The following is a 16,830-nucleotide window of genomic DNA, read 5'->3' on the forward strand; positions in this document are numbered from 1 at the left end:
ATAGTAATTTAATTTTTCAATTCTACTGAAAAAACACAGTCATGGCTGTTCTAGATCTGGTATTTGACATTTATACACACCTGGCATATAAAAAAGTGGAAGGAATGGGATCTAGATTTAAAGGAAATAGTTTGAATCACTCAGTTAAATTCTTTGAAATTCCAAATTTTTATTTATTTATTTATTATTTATTTTTTCTCTTAGGAATACATTCTTTTAAAGAAATGAAAGACTGAAGTGTCAGAAAAAAAATAAATCTGAATCTACATGCTACCATGTTCAAAAAAAAAAAAAAAAAAAGTTAATGCTGTAATATACAGCTTTTTCTAATGGCTAGTGATTTTATAGAATACAAATTGGGAAAAAAAAAAAAAAAAAAAGGAACACATTTTTGGTACAAATTTTCAAGCCATTATGGGACTTAGAATTCTTAGTAAAACTATGATAATATATTTGTTGTGACACAGCAAGTCAGTGGCTAGAAGAAATGATGTGGCCACAACAGCCACATGCCTGGTATTTTTATTGCCCTGGTAGATGGCAGAAAGGTGCTTTAAAGTGTAGTCCACAAGAGACGCCTACAATGCCTATTTCACCCTCAGAAATTAAACATATCCTAAATCACTATCTAAAGGGTTTCTCATCTCCTCAGTATCATCCCTTTACCAGCATAGCTACAAATGGACCCACATGGATAGACACTAAATCTCCTCTTGAATTAAACTGAATAAAGTTAGGGTACAGTCTGACTGTTGTAACAAACCAATGCAGCACTGAGAAAAATATAAAAAGCATGAATGGAAAAGGTCCAAAATTTGCAGAATAGACAGAAAAAAAATCATGGTGGTCTTCAGCTACCCAGTAAAGAAGTGCCAAGAAGATACATATATACTCTTCCCAGAGGTATATAGCAAAAGGCCAAAAGACAACAGTTGTAAGCTGCCATAGTGGAAATTAAGACCAGAAACAAGGAAACCAAAACAAAACAATAAAAAAAAAACACCCTGACTTTGCCACACACTGAAACAGATGACCAGAGCAGTAGTGTGATTCGGGCCTGGGAGATATTCAGAGCTTGACTGGGCAAGGCTCTGAGCAACCTGCTGTAATCAGCTTTGAGCAGAAGTGAGGCCAAATGACTTGCTCCCATCCAACTTCATTTGTTCTGTGATTCTCTTGCCCCAGATGCATATGCACTCCTCATGCATAGTCCACCACATAAACATGGAGATGTTGCTGCAAGGATGTGGTAGAGTCAGGAGGCATTGCTATGTTCAGCATCTTGTCCCAACACGAGGTGGGATTTCCTTGTGTGCTCTAGAAGTGGGAGATTAACTCAGTGTGGCAGCAAAACAGTTGTGATATGTTGTAGGGGTGCTTCCAAGGGAAAGGAGAAAGAAAGATTTCTTGAGGGGCAAATGAAGATCCAGAGGTAAACATTGGCCTAACCTGTATGTAAGCTCCTGTCAACCAGGAAGCAGTTTAAAAATCACAGTTCAACACCACAGTTGTTTTGCCATCTGGATTGGTTCTCCTTTGCTAGATCTCCATGCTGGACCTGGAGTTCACCATATGGGAGACCGCAGGACAATGTTGTGTTTGGTGTCCCAATAGATAGGCCACTTAGACTGACAGCATCTTAGTAGCTGACACAAAAGTCGTATGCTCAAATTGCCATAAGCACTGTTGATTGTTACTGGAATAGGTCAGAATCAGCACATAGTAGTCAGCAGAGTTTCGTAAAAAAAAACAAACTGCTGCTTTTCTTCTGAAAGTTTGAATAATTTCTGGACAAAACATTTGTCAATTCTTGTTGAGCACAGTAATGGGAGGGAGACTTTGAAATGAGGAATATTTTGGACATAAACACTGCAAAAAAATGTAAGCAGTTCTTAGGCATAATGGGAGCTGCAAAAATTTGCAGTGCAGGGAAAAATGAAAGGGAATTATTTGTTGCATTAAAAAATGCTAATGGGTCTCACTTAACGCTGCATCCCTGAGGAAATAAATGTGAAGAGGTAAGTAGAAAGTACATTCTAAACTTGGACTCTACAATCAGATTTGAATCATCATAATCTCACAATTTTTAATATGTCGATTTCTCATCATTGCAGATGAGATCTGTTGTTTTGGAAGGACAAAACAAAGAAAAAAATTAGATTATAAAAATATTGAAGGAACGTTTTCTTGTGAGCTAAACAGTTTATGGTTAGATCTTTTGTTACAAGAGATCCTAACATATGTCTGAACCAAAAGAAAGAGTGGATGGCCAACCTGGGATACACACAGTCTGTGTTAAATTCCTGTGATGAAAGTCCTGTGAGACTTAGTAGGTCACCTGAGTTGTGTCTACAAGCAATTTGGTGTTGTGTGTTGACTATTAGTCTTAATGAGAAGAAATGAGTTCAGGTAGCAGAAGCAGTTTGGCTACACCAATTTACTACACTTAGATGAATTTACCTCTTAATTGCTTTCACCTAGCATGGTTGAATTTCTATAGATCTCCATATTGACAAGGTAATCTGAATGCACAGCTTCCATGTCAGCTGCCAGTCCAGTGAGCCTGATCCCTGTAGGCTCAAGTATAAAAGACACCATCCTCAACAGGCTTTTCACCAATGTAGAGCAGCCCAAGTACTTAATAATGCATTGGGACTATATTATGTTAGATATATATCTCCCTACATGTATTTCCGTTTTCTCCTTCAAGGACCATGAGCTGCTGCTAGAAGCACAGGAGCCATGTGACTACTTCAGCTGTACTGAGGATACCAGTATTGTTTGGGGGATTGTGAATGGGCCAGCTCTTAAATACCTGAGCATTACCGGTCTTGAACTTACCATTTACATAGAGGGGAGATATTATTCAGGCTTCCTGAGACAATCTGAATTTCTCCTTTATAATTACAATGTGTTTCTGCCAGTTCTAGGAACAAACTACTTCTACGGCAGCATTCTCCATTCAAAGTTGGTACTTCCTTCAGGCACAAACCCCTTCAGAAGTGGGCGAAACACATGTGTATGCCCACATAGCAGTTGGAGTCTGATTCTACATGGCTGAAATCTGTGGTAATTTTGCTGTTTACTTTAACATAAATGGGATTGGGTCCTGTGCTAGTTAAGTGCTTTTGTGAACCATCTTGATGGAAGGCATGGCAATAAATGTAATAAGATAATAAACTTTGGCCGTATTTCTATAGCAATGTATAAGCCCATCTGTATGCCTTATGTCAATAAAAACAACTAATTACAGAATAACTAAATATAAAGGGCCCCTCTGCTTAAGAAAACCCTCCTGTATTCCATTCCTAAACTTCCTATTACATCTACTGAAAGTCTGGACTGTAAGCCATATTTCTTCTGTTAAGTTCTGATTTTGAATTAATCCTAAACAAGAAGATAACTATAGCCTTATCCTTGCAAAGGCATATTCATGTCTTTATACACTGAGAGCAGTCCCATTTGCTCTGAAAGAACCGCTTCCAAAGCGCAGAGGTGGTTGGTTGCATATGTAACTCTTTGCCATGCTGGGGCCTTCCAAAGTTCTGCTGGAAAAGCACGCAGGAGTGAGCTAAACCTTCCTTAACCCTGTGATTGCTTTTCTTCTCCAGCTGTAAGTAAAACATATTGTGATTTTTAACTTGGCCAAATGCAAAACCCCATGCACTGCTTCTGCTGCACTTTTTACCTGCTATGAAATCAGACTCAGTGAGCTAAATATATTCATCTTCACTCTGTTTTAAAATAGTGTATGAGGTGGGATATAAACATTTCCTGTGCAGTGTAGAGAAATAAACATACTAGGAGTTTTCAGCTGAGCTTAATGAATGTCTTTTCCATGTGAAATATCTTTCTTCATATTTCTGAGTCAAGCTTGTATCTTTGCTTGGTACAGGTTCCACACCATGTTGTAAATTTTATGCTATAGCTTTACACTCACTATTAGGAAATACATTTATATCTTCAAAACATTATTTTTCTAAGCACTTAACTTTAGACGTTACAATTTCACAAGTGACAAGTCGATGTTTCATCTAACAAACTACTTCAAAATCCATATGCTGAAAAAATGAGACTAAAATTATACACTCAGTCAATATTAGCTATTTATAGGCATTCTTTAAATAAATTTGAAATAAAAATAAAAACAAAGCTGTGAAGGCCATAAATAAAAACATTATTAAAGATGATATACCCTTTGAAGGTACTTTCTTACTAAGGATATATAATATTTCCATTTTTATAGTGCATTAATATTTTTATTGATAAAGCAAGATTCAAATTCAAATAGAAGTGCCAGTCTTTCGGATACATGCTTTTGAAGCACTTTTTGCAAAGCAGGTCAACACTCATTGAAAGTCGCTTTCTTTCTTAAATACCTCGTGTTTATACAGCTGTTCCAATTTTTATTTTTAATTTCCAACATCTGAAATAAAAGTTCCACAAGTAAAAAGAGAAATTAAACCAATAGGAAAAAAAAAAAAAGAAAAAAAGAAAAAAAGATTTCATGCCAAGGACATATAAGAAGAGTAAAAAGCATTTAGAAACATAAAGAAAACATGGTCTGGAGAATTTCAAACACTCTGCATAGTTTTGTTCTCTAGTCTAATAACCATTTCTTCTGGAAGCTGGCATAATTTACTAATATGCTAAAGAACCATCATGGCATGTATTTGCACTTTGTCTTCTTAAGCATAGTTTAAGAAAAAAATGGTGTTGCCAGTCATGTTATTTGGATTAATGTTGTTCCCAGTGAAGCCACTTTTCCATTCTCAGGGTGGGGATTCAAAACTGTAGAAATCTTGCAGGCGATTGTCAAGAGTCATCCACACTTCTCCATCACCCTCTCTGTCATGTTTTGCTTATCCCTTTGCTGAGGATTTATCCATTCCCTCTGCTGTTGTTATCCCATAAGTTGATCCCCCTGTTTTGCTTTTACTGAGGATGTCTGTACATGGCTGTAGAAGTGAAACAGGCATGAATGTCTCTGAAAATAAAGCTATGCTGGAGAAACATGCTTTAGACACCTCATCCTACTGCTTGGTCCAGTGTTGTTTCCCTTTCAGTCCATCGCTAGGTCTGAGCTTCTTCTGGAAAATTTCCACATAGAGGGCCATTTTTCATTTTCCCTGGAACACCTTAAATCCATAAAACAATAAATTGCTTGCATGTGTTCAAATCTGTGTCATTCCATGATTCTGTGATTCTATGTGAATGTTCTCCATGATGGGGATTGACAATACTTCAGTGGCCTGCTCTTGGTTTGATTTGCTTCAGAAAAGTTCTGTCAAGCTTGATTTAGTGCTTGATACAATTTTTGCTGTTCCTCAAGGCCCAGCACTCCTCTGAGGGAATCTGTCTGGGATTTATGTCTCCCACCCACAAATGGGACAAATTCAGCACAGGGAGCATTGCAGGGAGGTGCCACAGCAGAAGGAGTGGGTGTTAGATCATGACTGGGATGTACAGGTAGGGACTGGGCAGCTACAGAAATTTATTCCCACTGATGCTCTGTGAAAGCTTCAAATAAGGTGTCCAATGGTGTTGTCTAATGGGTAAATTCCCCAGCACACAGAAGTGCCTCACCTGTTTGCATAACCCTGCACCAACAAGAGCAAGTGCATACACATAGGAAAGAACAACAAAACAGTATTGCTTATTAAAAAAGCAATACTACTCATTAGAACAAGAAATATCCCCCAGAAACCTAAGGGAAGAAAAGGGAGGACAACTTTCCAGTGCAGATTACTGAAAAATTTCTTGCATCCCCAAAGTGAATACTTTCACGCAAAAAATTCAGTGCCAGTACATTCTGTTCCTGAACAGCATATACATTTCTTGAATATGACAACTGAGGAAATTTATGGAAAACAGAGAAAGCATTAACTATTTTTTATTTCTTGCTCATATATTTCCAAGCTAAGTGGCATTACACTTTATTTCTCCCATACATCTTATTTAATATTCTTCAGATTTTAGATATTGTTTTTAACTGTAGCAATTCAGGATGATTGTAGGTTTGGCAGAACCATGTGAATAATGTGCAGCAAATAATGCACACATTTAATACTCAGTAATTATTGAAAGTGCATGGTATATGTCATTTCTCATTATGCAAATTTAGCCAAATAGCTATCCTCAAAAGCTCTGTGAGGTGTTCACAAAGTTCTCTATGACTTTGAGAAATACTGTTGTTTTCTGCTTATTATGTATATGCCATCAGTTTGTACCAAATACCTAAGTATGTTTGAAAAATTAATATGTCATCTGAACGCTGTGAGCAGTGCTGAACAGATTGATTCTTACCTAGCAATTTCCATGGGCTTATTAGAAACAGATCTTCTGTGAACAAAAGAAAAATAGAGGCATAGGTATCTGACAACTAGAAGGGAGCTAGAGCATCCAGGCTAATCTCATGTACATCATCTACCCTTCAGTTTCATACAGCTACTTCTGACCTGGAAAATCAAGGTACCAGAATTGTATGCAGAATGCCATTGTGCTCAAATCCTTCCCCCAAAAAATACCCTTGAAATGCAAGAGGCAGAAGCCAAGGAAAGCTTGAAGGAACTGATAACGTGCACCACAAGAGATTGCTCTGTAATTTGTTCTTATTGAGCTGGATCTTGTCATTTCACTTTCTGAAGCACCCTCATTTTATCTTTTCACAGAAGATATTAGTTTTACTTAGCTTGTGACTCAGCCTCAAAATAATTTCTCATTAATTCATTTGATAACAGTGTGTATATCTTTCCACAGCTGTAATTTTAAGTGGAGCGTTGGTTGAGATGTTTGAAACAGACCTGGGTCCTAACAGTGGAATGAATGTAAATTAGAAGTTACTGTTTGTCACTATATATCTCTTTTGATGTCATCTGGCTTTTGTACAGTGCTCTATTTTTCATTGCAAAGTCGTATTTCTGTAGAGCACTAAGGTCCATAATTACAACCTGCAGACAGAAATTGTGTGGTGGTTACTTTGTGGCTATGGGTCTTGTTCATGTGAAGCTGACTTGTGGACATCTTCAGCTATGCATGGAGTTGTGTTGAGATTGAGTAGTTAAACACAAAAATCTGACAGGACAGCTCTAGCACGAAACTGAAAGGCAACAAAGTGTATCGAGCAGGAATTTGATCTGGCAACTTTTCTGGTGAACTCTGTGGTTTTCCACTTGGAGAGTATAAAGTCTTGAATTCATTTTCTGCTGTCCCCTTGGTATCCTGTGCATGTGTTTAAGTATCCTGTAACAGGATAAGCATCAGGGAGAAATCATTATCAAACACCCCTGCATAGTATTACGATAGACAGTCAAAACCTTGAGCTATGGAAAGTGGTTTATGCAGTTAAATGTGTCAGACGTGACTCAAAAGTCTCCTTCCTTTCTAAAGATATTACTTCATTCATGTTAACCACATTTGTAAGTGGCCTGGACTGAAGAGATAGTGTTTGGGGAATTCCAGACTCTTTTATACGCAGTTGGGAGTTTCAGGAATAGCTACTCTGCATTCCACTTTGATATATAATCCTCATTATGGCTTTGAATAAGAACATGGTAATTCGCCAAAAAAATAAATAAAACAAGTTATTGGTCAAAGGCGTACTATATAGGGAGTGCTAATAAAAACAAATATTTTTGGCTGTAGTCTAAAGTTCCTACTGTAAATGAGCTAATTTAGGGCTGTATCCTCCCCTGAGATCATGTGTTAAACTTAAGATAAGCAGTAGCTGTACAGATATCTTTGGGTGGTAGTGTAGAAATGTGCCTTCTCCATAGGCTCCACATTCACAGCAAAGGCATGGGGGACCATTCACTGTCTTTTCCCCATAGGTGGACTGACCTCTCCAAGAAAAAGAGCACTGTTCATTCATTATGAGAAACATAACTCCTTGTACTACCAATTCATGGTTTAACTCCTTAGGAATGTGTGCAGAAGAGCTCTGTATCCCAGAACAAAATCCATCTTCAGTTTCGATGAACTCCAAGAGAGGCAGACGTAGACATAGATGACAAAGATATGCCTTCAGATAACGCATCCATTTCCACCCACAGACGTGAAGGACCTAGAGTACAGCTATTAGTGCAGAGCTAACTGTAAACCCTGGCCATCTGGGCCCTCACAAACAGGTGGTGACACGCGATTCATTCTTCAGTTACTGACTCGCTTACGGTAATATTCAGCTTGTGGTTTCATGGTCAGCTTAACTCACTCTGAGCCCACAGCTGCTGATGACAGGCACGGGTCTCCCCTCCTTGCCACTTGCAACCCCAGGGTCTCCAAGGGTGCCACAATTCACTGGACCAGGGAGCTGGCGATGCCAAAAGAAATCCTATTTGCTTTCAAGTCAACCAGTACCAAGGCCTATCTGAGGGAAATAGCATTAGTGGGTGCAATCCTGCAAAGGCAAGATGAGTACAAAAAGTTTTAGTTAAGTATAGAAATTTGTAGAAATGCAGATGGGCACATCTTTTCCTATTTTCATATTTTAGTTATCTTGTCCTTTACTGCCTTTTTTTTTCTTTTCCTTTTATTTTTTTTTTATTTTTTTTATTTTTTTTTGGTTCATAGTATCCACCCACAGTCATGAAGTCTTATCCTAACAGAAAATATGTACTGACTGTAGATGAATTGCCTTGACAGTAGCATTTCTTGAATGTAGCAGTATCTTTCCACAGGGTTTTATTGTTGAGGTTGTTAGAATGCAGAGAGGTCACAACAAATGAAGCAACAAAAATAAACTGAAGTGGTTATACTCAACCACAAGCTAAACACAAAAGCTTTAAGCCTATGTTATACAGCTCTGCTGTGTAATAGCATAGTGTCAATATCGTCCCTGGGTTGGAAGAGTTGTATTTCACACATTCTGCCCTGGTTTACAACTGCTGAATTATAAACATCCTGTGATTTCAGTTCTAGGCTTTTCTTCGGTAGATATGACTGGGTTTTGCTCCTCATGCCTTTTCCCTCTCCACATGCCTGTATTAATCTTCTGCTTCTGAGTTTTGCATATACAAACTGAATGGGGTAAAATTCTGGCCTGCCTTAGACAGTCACAAAAGTACAGTTTATTTCAGTGAATGAGGATTTCACCTCTTCTCTTCATACTAGTATTAAGAGTGACTTCACACTGGTTTTCAGTTTCTGGTCCTTGGAGCTCCTTGGATCTGTTCACTGTTTCTAAAGTGTAACAAGCCTAAATTTGCCTCAGATTTGCTCTACAAGAGCTCACAATATTACTGTGACAACTTTAGGTGTCCACAAAAGCTGAAAAGCACACATATGTCAGTCACCTACCTAAGTAGGGAAGCTTTAACGCAAGGCAGTAGTAACTTGCATTATTCCTAAACACCATGAGGAGATATGCAGATTTACATGCCTTTTGGATATCCCAGTCTTTCTCTCTTTTACATGCTATCTCACCAGTGCTGGTAGGATCTAGATGCCCAGAGAGAGATTTCCTGAAAAAACAATCCAGGAATGGATAGAGTTGCACATTGCAAAAATTCTCAAACAGCTGAAAAACATCAGTTCTTATAAAGTATGTGACAAGCACAGCTTGCATGACAGTGGGGGGGAGGGTATGAAAGTCCTGCTGGCACTCACTCAGGATAGTCTGCATAGCTGTTGACGGATTCACCTCCTGTGAGTAATGGTAAACATCCTAAAGTCATGCCGGTAGAAATTCTCTGCAATGCCACTCGGTACTATTCATCATGCCGGCACGTGTGTGTGTGTGTGCGTGCAAATTTCCAGTGCTGTGCGCTGTGCATAACCTTTCCCTCTGTCTTATACTCACACAAGTGTAAATTGTAAAGTGCAGGTCCTTACCACCTCAAAAGCATGGGTACAGGGATCTTGTCAGACAGACACTGTCCCCCAAGTGGCGCTTTGGCTCTGCTCTCTCTTGTGCAGCCTGTGCTGGGGTAACCATTTAGTATCATCCTTGCTTTCATGACACTGTGAATCTTGCCCAGCATTCTGGTTGTGCTGTTTGTTGTTGATGAAACAGTCCTTTGATACCCAGTGCTGTACACACTCTTTGGCTTTATTTTTGAGCATTACATCTTTCACAGAGAAGCATTTTGGGCCAGGTTAACCTAACCTGCTTTTTATTTTTATTTTTATTTTTATTTTTATTTTTATTTTTATTATTTATTTATTTATTTATTTTTGTGAGTATTGTTAGGAAAAGGACCTGCATTCCCATCTGCAAGCAGGGAAGTACCTGTCAGGAGGTGGGGTAACCCCGGCATGGAGATCCAGGAGAGAGGGTTGTATGCTGCTCCCCAGACAGAGAGGACATTCAGCCTCTGAGTACTTTGGCAGTATATTGTACATTAAAAAGTCTAATCCTTTCGATATGACTATAAAGAGGAAAAACAGTGTAATCACATCTGGCAAACTCTAGAGCTGTACATAATTCTGCACCCCTTTGATGTATTAACATCACTCCAAAACTACAAGTTGCATGTGCAGAAAGGCAGCAGACCTGACAGCCTCGCTGTTCCCTCCTGCTTGGGGTGCAATGGGAACACCAGCACATCGATCTCTAGTTCTTTCCTACCTTACCATGGCTGATGCTGTGAGGCCTTCCTCCATTTCTGTCATGGGATGTACACCTCCAGAGGAGAGTAAATGACAACAATTTGTGATGCCAGAGTCTGCTGGAAAACATTCTCTTTGGCTATGAATATCCGTCCTAGGCTAAGCCCTAATGCAAGAAAGCACTCAAACAAGTGCTTAGCTTTCAGTTTATGTTATGATTTCCCTGTTTTAGTCCCCTGGAAAGAGATGTCTCCCTAAAACAAGGTTTGGTGTCATTTGAACTCTTAAAATTAGAGCCATGCTAGCCGGGGGATGCAGAGCAAAATCTGCCGCCACGTGCAAGCCCTGTGACAGACTGTCAAGCACAAACATGACCAGCATGAAATTTGGGGTGGGGGTGGAGAAGGTTCTGGCAATAAATACCATCTGGTTCAGAAAGTTAGTACCAGATGTCTGGAAGTGTCCAATTCCAGCCAGTAAAGGTGGAGCTGAAGTAATTAAAATGATATTTCTGTTTGGAAAAAGGAAGGAATACTGTCACGGCTTTTTAAACAATGATTTGCAAAAGCAAGAAGGCAGAAGTCACGCCTTTTGCAAAATATGTCCCCCTATAGGGTAGGCATGAATGAATGTCCAGGAGAGAAACAAGAATACACTGCCAAAGATTGAGCTTAAAGCAGAATTCCCCCTTTTGGGGATCACCGCTGCACAGCAGGATGGGGAAAAAAGTCAAATGGCCAGAACAGTTGCATAAGCATCTTTCCAATTCATGGTGGCTAAATTTTGCTCATCTTTGATTCCCATACCGTGTGGTGCAGAGTTGGCAACTGTTTTGCAAATGCTCTCTGTCATCTCCTCTCCTATAAATAAGCCATCTTTCTGGGGGAAAAGTGGGATATGCATAAACCTGGCATTGTTCAAGCAACTTCTCCTAATCCCCAGGCCCCTCCAAGCAAATCTGAGCTCTGAAAGAAAAGCTTGTTTCCCTCCCCAGAGTGCCACAGGGCATTTCTAGAATGGAGCCCCCATCTCTGAGTGCAACACATGTTCCCTAAGCGCAAAACCCTGCTCTTTTTGGGCGAACCACCCAGGCAGCCAGAGCTGGGGAGAGGCAGAACTCCCTGTGGTACCCTCAGGTGTTTCCAGCCCAAATGTGCTGGGAGCTGCAAGTGGGCTGGGTGAGTGGGGTCTAGCATGCCCTGTCCTTGCCATCATGCTAGATGGCAACCAGTGAAGCAGGGCACAAGCCCCAGGGTGGGGGGTGCAGTGCTGCTGGGAGGTGGCACGTAGCCCACCGTTCTTCAGAAACCTGTGTCAGCCGAGATATGGGGTAGGGGCAAGTGGCACAGTGCTTCCTTGTAGGCTGAACAAAGGCATGAGGGACAGAAATAGACCATGGCACAATTCCTCAGAAGGCTTTGTGTTTATTCTTTGCTGGTGGTGAGGCACCTTTATGGCAATGCTGCGGTGAAAGTACAGGAACTGTGAAAACATGATCAAGTGCTGGGTGCAAAATATTTTTCTGTTCACTTTGAATGAAATTTAGGAGTTTCCACATTCCGTGTATGATGTTTTGAAAGCTTAAAATATGAATCCCATAAATCCACTGAATAACATGACAGGCATGGATTTACTAGGGAAGGGAAAAAGGGAACTGAAAGGCATGTCACCGCTGATGTATATGACTTCAGTCTGAACAACACTGCTGATGAAAGTTAGCTTTTACCAAAACAAGTATCCATTGCTTTTGAAGACATTTAAGCTCTGTGGAAAGATATATCTTCGCTGAAAGTCGTGACATCAGTATCTCATTTGATCACACACAAATACCAGAAAAAAACTGTATGAAAGGTCAATCGAAATGGGAATTTGGCATGTGTTGGGGTTTCCCTAATAGGCTGTAGAATTAAGTACTTGATTTTCATTGATTTGAAGGAGAACAAACACAGATCCTTTAAGCAGCAAGGGTGAAATTTATTAAGATCTAAATGGAGGTATCTTTAATTGCAATGTGTAACTCCATAGCTTATACATGGTTTCCTTAAATCATGAGGACACTTTCTGGGGCAAACGGCAACTCGGTGTCAGTCTCTCTATCTACCTATCTATCAGTCACTCTATCGCTATCACTTTTTTTCCTGAAAAAAATAGATAAAGCCTATCTGCAGTTTGATCTGCAAATTAGTGTAGATCTAAGAACAGATAATGAAATAAAAAAGATGATACTGATTAAGAAGAAGATTTTTTTTTTCTTATCGTGCCTTACCACTTTAAAAGATGAAAAAAGTTCAGGATCATGGGCAAAAAGAAACCTCTTGCACGAGAAATGGGAATTTCCAGGCTTCTAGGGAAAACAGAGAAAAAGATACTACTTTAAATGACATTCATGTTCCTATATTTTTCCATATTTTTTCTAGTTTCCTGACTTATTGATCCCAATTTATTAATACTTAACTGATGTTCTAGCTACCAAGCAGTACTTTAGATTACTCAAATTATATATTTTTATTATTTTAAATTTTTTTAGTGGTTCCTCACCCCCTGCGCAAGTAGAGAAATGCCTCGCGCCTGTTGTAACCCCTCTGTGCTTTATTACTGGACATGGATAAAGGATCCCAGAAGATCCATGCTCTGAAGCACTGTTAATTGAGTGGCTGGTCCAGATTTGCAGCTATTGTAAATGGGCACAACTTCAATGAAATGATGCTTGCTTATTATATCAGCCCCAGATCTGTCCCAGTCCTGCTGTATATGTTTCTAAATTGGGAAGAAGAGATAGTGGAAATCCCTGATATCTCTGATGATTAATAGGGCTGTGCAGTGTAGAGCACATCCCAGAGCTCTTATTTCAGGAAAATCCTCCATTACAGATAAAGACCAATTTTCTATGAGAATTTCAGGGCTGACTGTTTTCTCCTATCTGAAATATATCCTAGCAGACTACACAGAAATAGAACTGTCTTAGGGCTTCAGCTTGTACTGGTTTTCAAGGAAGTCTGGGGAAGGAAAGGTGCTTATCTGTCTATAAAAAGATAAGAGATTTCTGTTGAAAATAAACTTTTAAAATATAATCATATGACTTTTGTTTCTTTGGTTATGCAGCTGCCTTGGAATCTGAGCTTCTGGTAAACACGTTGGCCTGTTAAAGGACATGATTCAGACTGTCCCAGATCCAGCAGCTCACATCAAGGTTAGTTTCCTGTTTACTGTGAGTCCTCAGATGTTATGAGAGCGATAAAATTTAAAAATATGTATACGTAATGCAGGTCTTCTTGTATATTTATAAATTGTCCTACTGTACAGCACTGGCTCTTCTATTTCTTGATATTTGTATGTTATTTGTATGAGTCAGTCATGCATTCTTTGTTGCTGACACCTGTTCTGATGTGTGTGGATATTTTGAGGGTAAATCTTTCTATGACTAAAAGCCCTTGATCATCCCCTAATATTTGTTATGCTTGACAAAAAAACACGTAGTTGGAAAATACTGAATATATATATCTCCAGTTCTGCACCATGAAAACCAGTGGCAAACATTTGCTGAAGAAGAAAAATAAACATAATGCAAAAATTCAAAGCCAAACAAACATTCCTTTGAAAAGACTCAGTGCCTAGTTTTGTGTAAATCAAAGGACACTGGATTGTGCTATAGTCTTAAAAACAGCATTGTTTTGCTACATTTCAGAAGACATTGTATTTGTTTTCACTCCTTTTTTACTATTATTAGTATTACTATTGTTCTATGTTCTTTTTATCCTTCTGTCACGGAAGAATAGGAACCTGCTAGACATAGCAGTTGGTGTACTGCTATGAATAAGACATATCTGAGTATTGCCTGTAAACAGCACCTGAGCCTCAGAAACTGGCTGGTTATTGGGATGCTCCAGCTCTGCTTTAGTATTTTATTGTCTAGAGGTTTTGTTTGGAAATGGTTGGCTGACTGCTTCTAGAGTCGAACAGCAATTCTTTTCCAGAAGTAAAAAGACACTCATATAGCAGTGTCTTAGGTGGGAAAATCCAGCTGACCCTTATTTTTATACATATAAAAATGCGATGAAACTGTACATTTATCATTCACATGGCTCTGCCATGTCAAAGTACTGCTGGTGTAATGAGATTGCTGTAATCAAAGGGATAGATCAGCCATTCTAATCAAGCTGAGAGTGAAAAGGTTTCTTTTATTCTTTCTATCTGCCTTTCTGTTTCTCTGTCTGTCTTTCCTTGAAGCTACTTTTTCTGCAGCTTCTTTTATGGAGTTTCTTCTCAGTTAGCCACTATCCACCAGTCAGCAGCTTTCTATAGAAAAGCTTCATTTTTCAACTTATTTTTAACTGAATAAAAATGAAATATTATTTTAAATAGCTCACTTTTCCTGTAGAAGGGTATTGAATGAAAGAGCCTCTCTATATAACTCCCTACAGCATTTCTGGATTGTGCTCAGATACTAGGGTGACAGACAGTGGTAGGAGAGCTCATCCCTTCCCTGTCTCCAAATTTTCCAAAACCCAACATATTCACTGTCTTCTGGCACTGGACTGTTTTTATGGAAAGAGCAGGAAAAACCCCCACCACAAGCAGTCTCTCCCCTTAGCATGTCTTGTCACCTGGATTTCAGATTTTGACCAGTAAGAATTCAGAAATTTTATGGGGATTTAGTACCTCTTCATGCTTTCTAAGTTTCCACAGTGCCAGAAATAACATTAAGAAGAACTCAGTTTCTTGCTTTCTGCCAAAATCTGTATCTGAAGCATTTTTATTTTATTTTATTTTTTTCTACCATGGGAGTTAGAATCTGAGTGAACAAGGCTGGATATGTATGCTTCTTTTTATGGCAAGTAAAAGAGAGCTGCACAGAAATCTCTGTAATGATTCTGTGTTCAAGGGAACCTGCAGCAGTCTATTTTCAGCAGAATAGCACACACAAGTAGTTGCTATGCTGAGAAGGGGTGAGAGGAAGGCACTTACTTTAATATTGTGTTTGGGAGAGGACAACTAGCCAAATAAACCTTAAATCCTTCACATTTCTGTTTATGTAATTAGGGTCTGCTTTGGTCCAAACACATTCTTCAGAAAGCTGCCATGGATGCTGTTCGTTTAGACTTTAAAAGTGGGTGTAAATATGTTCTTAAAAGTAAGCCATGAGAAAGTAATGTACATGAGCCATGGGAAAGACTATTTGCTGTGATGGTCTTTTCCACCTCTAATTGCTGTAGTGTTGTAGAAGGGACACACTGAGTTCATTACAGTCATCCTTGATATGGTTTTGTTTAACTATACTCCATCAGGTAAGTCATATGGTATTCTATTTTTTTTTCTTCTTGAATAAGCAGATGCAGCCTCAGCCATGCACATTTAGAGCTGTAACTTTAAAAATCACTTTTTAGGAAATGTCAGAATTATTAAGATTTGACAGATTTTAATTTTTAATTTTTCTGCCTGAACATGTGCAGAAAATGAATGTGAAATACATGTATAAATGAATATGGCAATATGAATATTCAGAGACATCTTTTTTTTTTTTTTTTTTTTTTTTTTCCAGCAAGGATGATTTCATTTGCATTATGTGAATTCTCATGTGTGCTATTTTGAAAACAGCCTTTTGCTCTACCAGAAGGAAATGCAACCAATCTCACAGCTCTCGTGCTCCGTTTCAGAATGAGAAATTACATGAACCTGATTCCAATGCCTAGGCAGAGCCTGTCCAATTTTGGGAATGTTTTGAAAATCTTAATGTGTGTCCTCATTTTGTTTGGGCAGCTTCATTCCATGGCTACTAAAGATTAAGCTTTACATTTTTCAGCTTAAATGAACCATTCATAATTGATATGGTGAGTCCATGCTCCTGCTGCTTTCTAATATGTAGTATTGCCTGGGTCACAGGCTTGTGTTTACCCAGGCATAAGGGACAGAAACATTTAATGTGGACAGGAAAAAGAATGTATATGTTCAGACCCTTAGTTCCAGTACAGCAAAATATGGGGAATTTTGACCCTGGTCTTCAAGCACATATATCTATTGCTTCTGAGTGAGCTGAAATCAGTAATACTACTTGCATTAGTAAGATGAGGATGTATTCAATGGTTTGTGGTATCAGCACCTTAGTTTAAAAAGGTTTGCTACTCCTATTGCTAAAGTCTTAAAATAGTACCATTAGTATGGATTAATGGCAAACTGTTAAGAAAACAAGGTTTTATTTTATTTAAAACAAGACAGATTCTTTCTGGTATCTGTAATCAGAATGAACAGATTGTTTTTGGAAAGTCATTTGTTCAGGTTTTTTTTTGT

At 38.8% G+C, this 16,830-nt stretch overlaps 1 protein-coding gene across 4 annotated transcripts in view; it reads left to right on the top strand.

Annotated features, from left to right (window-relative positions):
• The window catches only part of ERG (ETS transcription factor ERG), a 148,162-nt gene that overhangs the window by 23,866 nt on the left and 107,466 nt on the right, over positions 1–16,830 (top strand). For all 4 annotated transcript variants that reach the window (XM_082779292.1, XM_082779295.1, XM_082779291.1 and 1 more), the window contains exon 2: positions 13,648–13,735. In XM_082779292.1, the coding sequence (XP_082635418.1) occupies positions 13,697–13,735 (39 nt within the window). In that variant the 5' untranslated portion in view covers positions 13,648–13,696. The remainder of the gene's footprint in view (positions 1–13,647; positions 13,736–16,830) is intronic.

The sequence above is a fragment of the Aythya marila genome, assembly GCF_965140915.1.
Source record: "Aythya marila genome assembly, chromosome: 1".
In the NCBI taxonomy this organism is placed as follows: Eukaryota; Metazoa; Chordata; class Aves; order Anseriformes; family Anatidae; genus Aythya; species Aythya marila.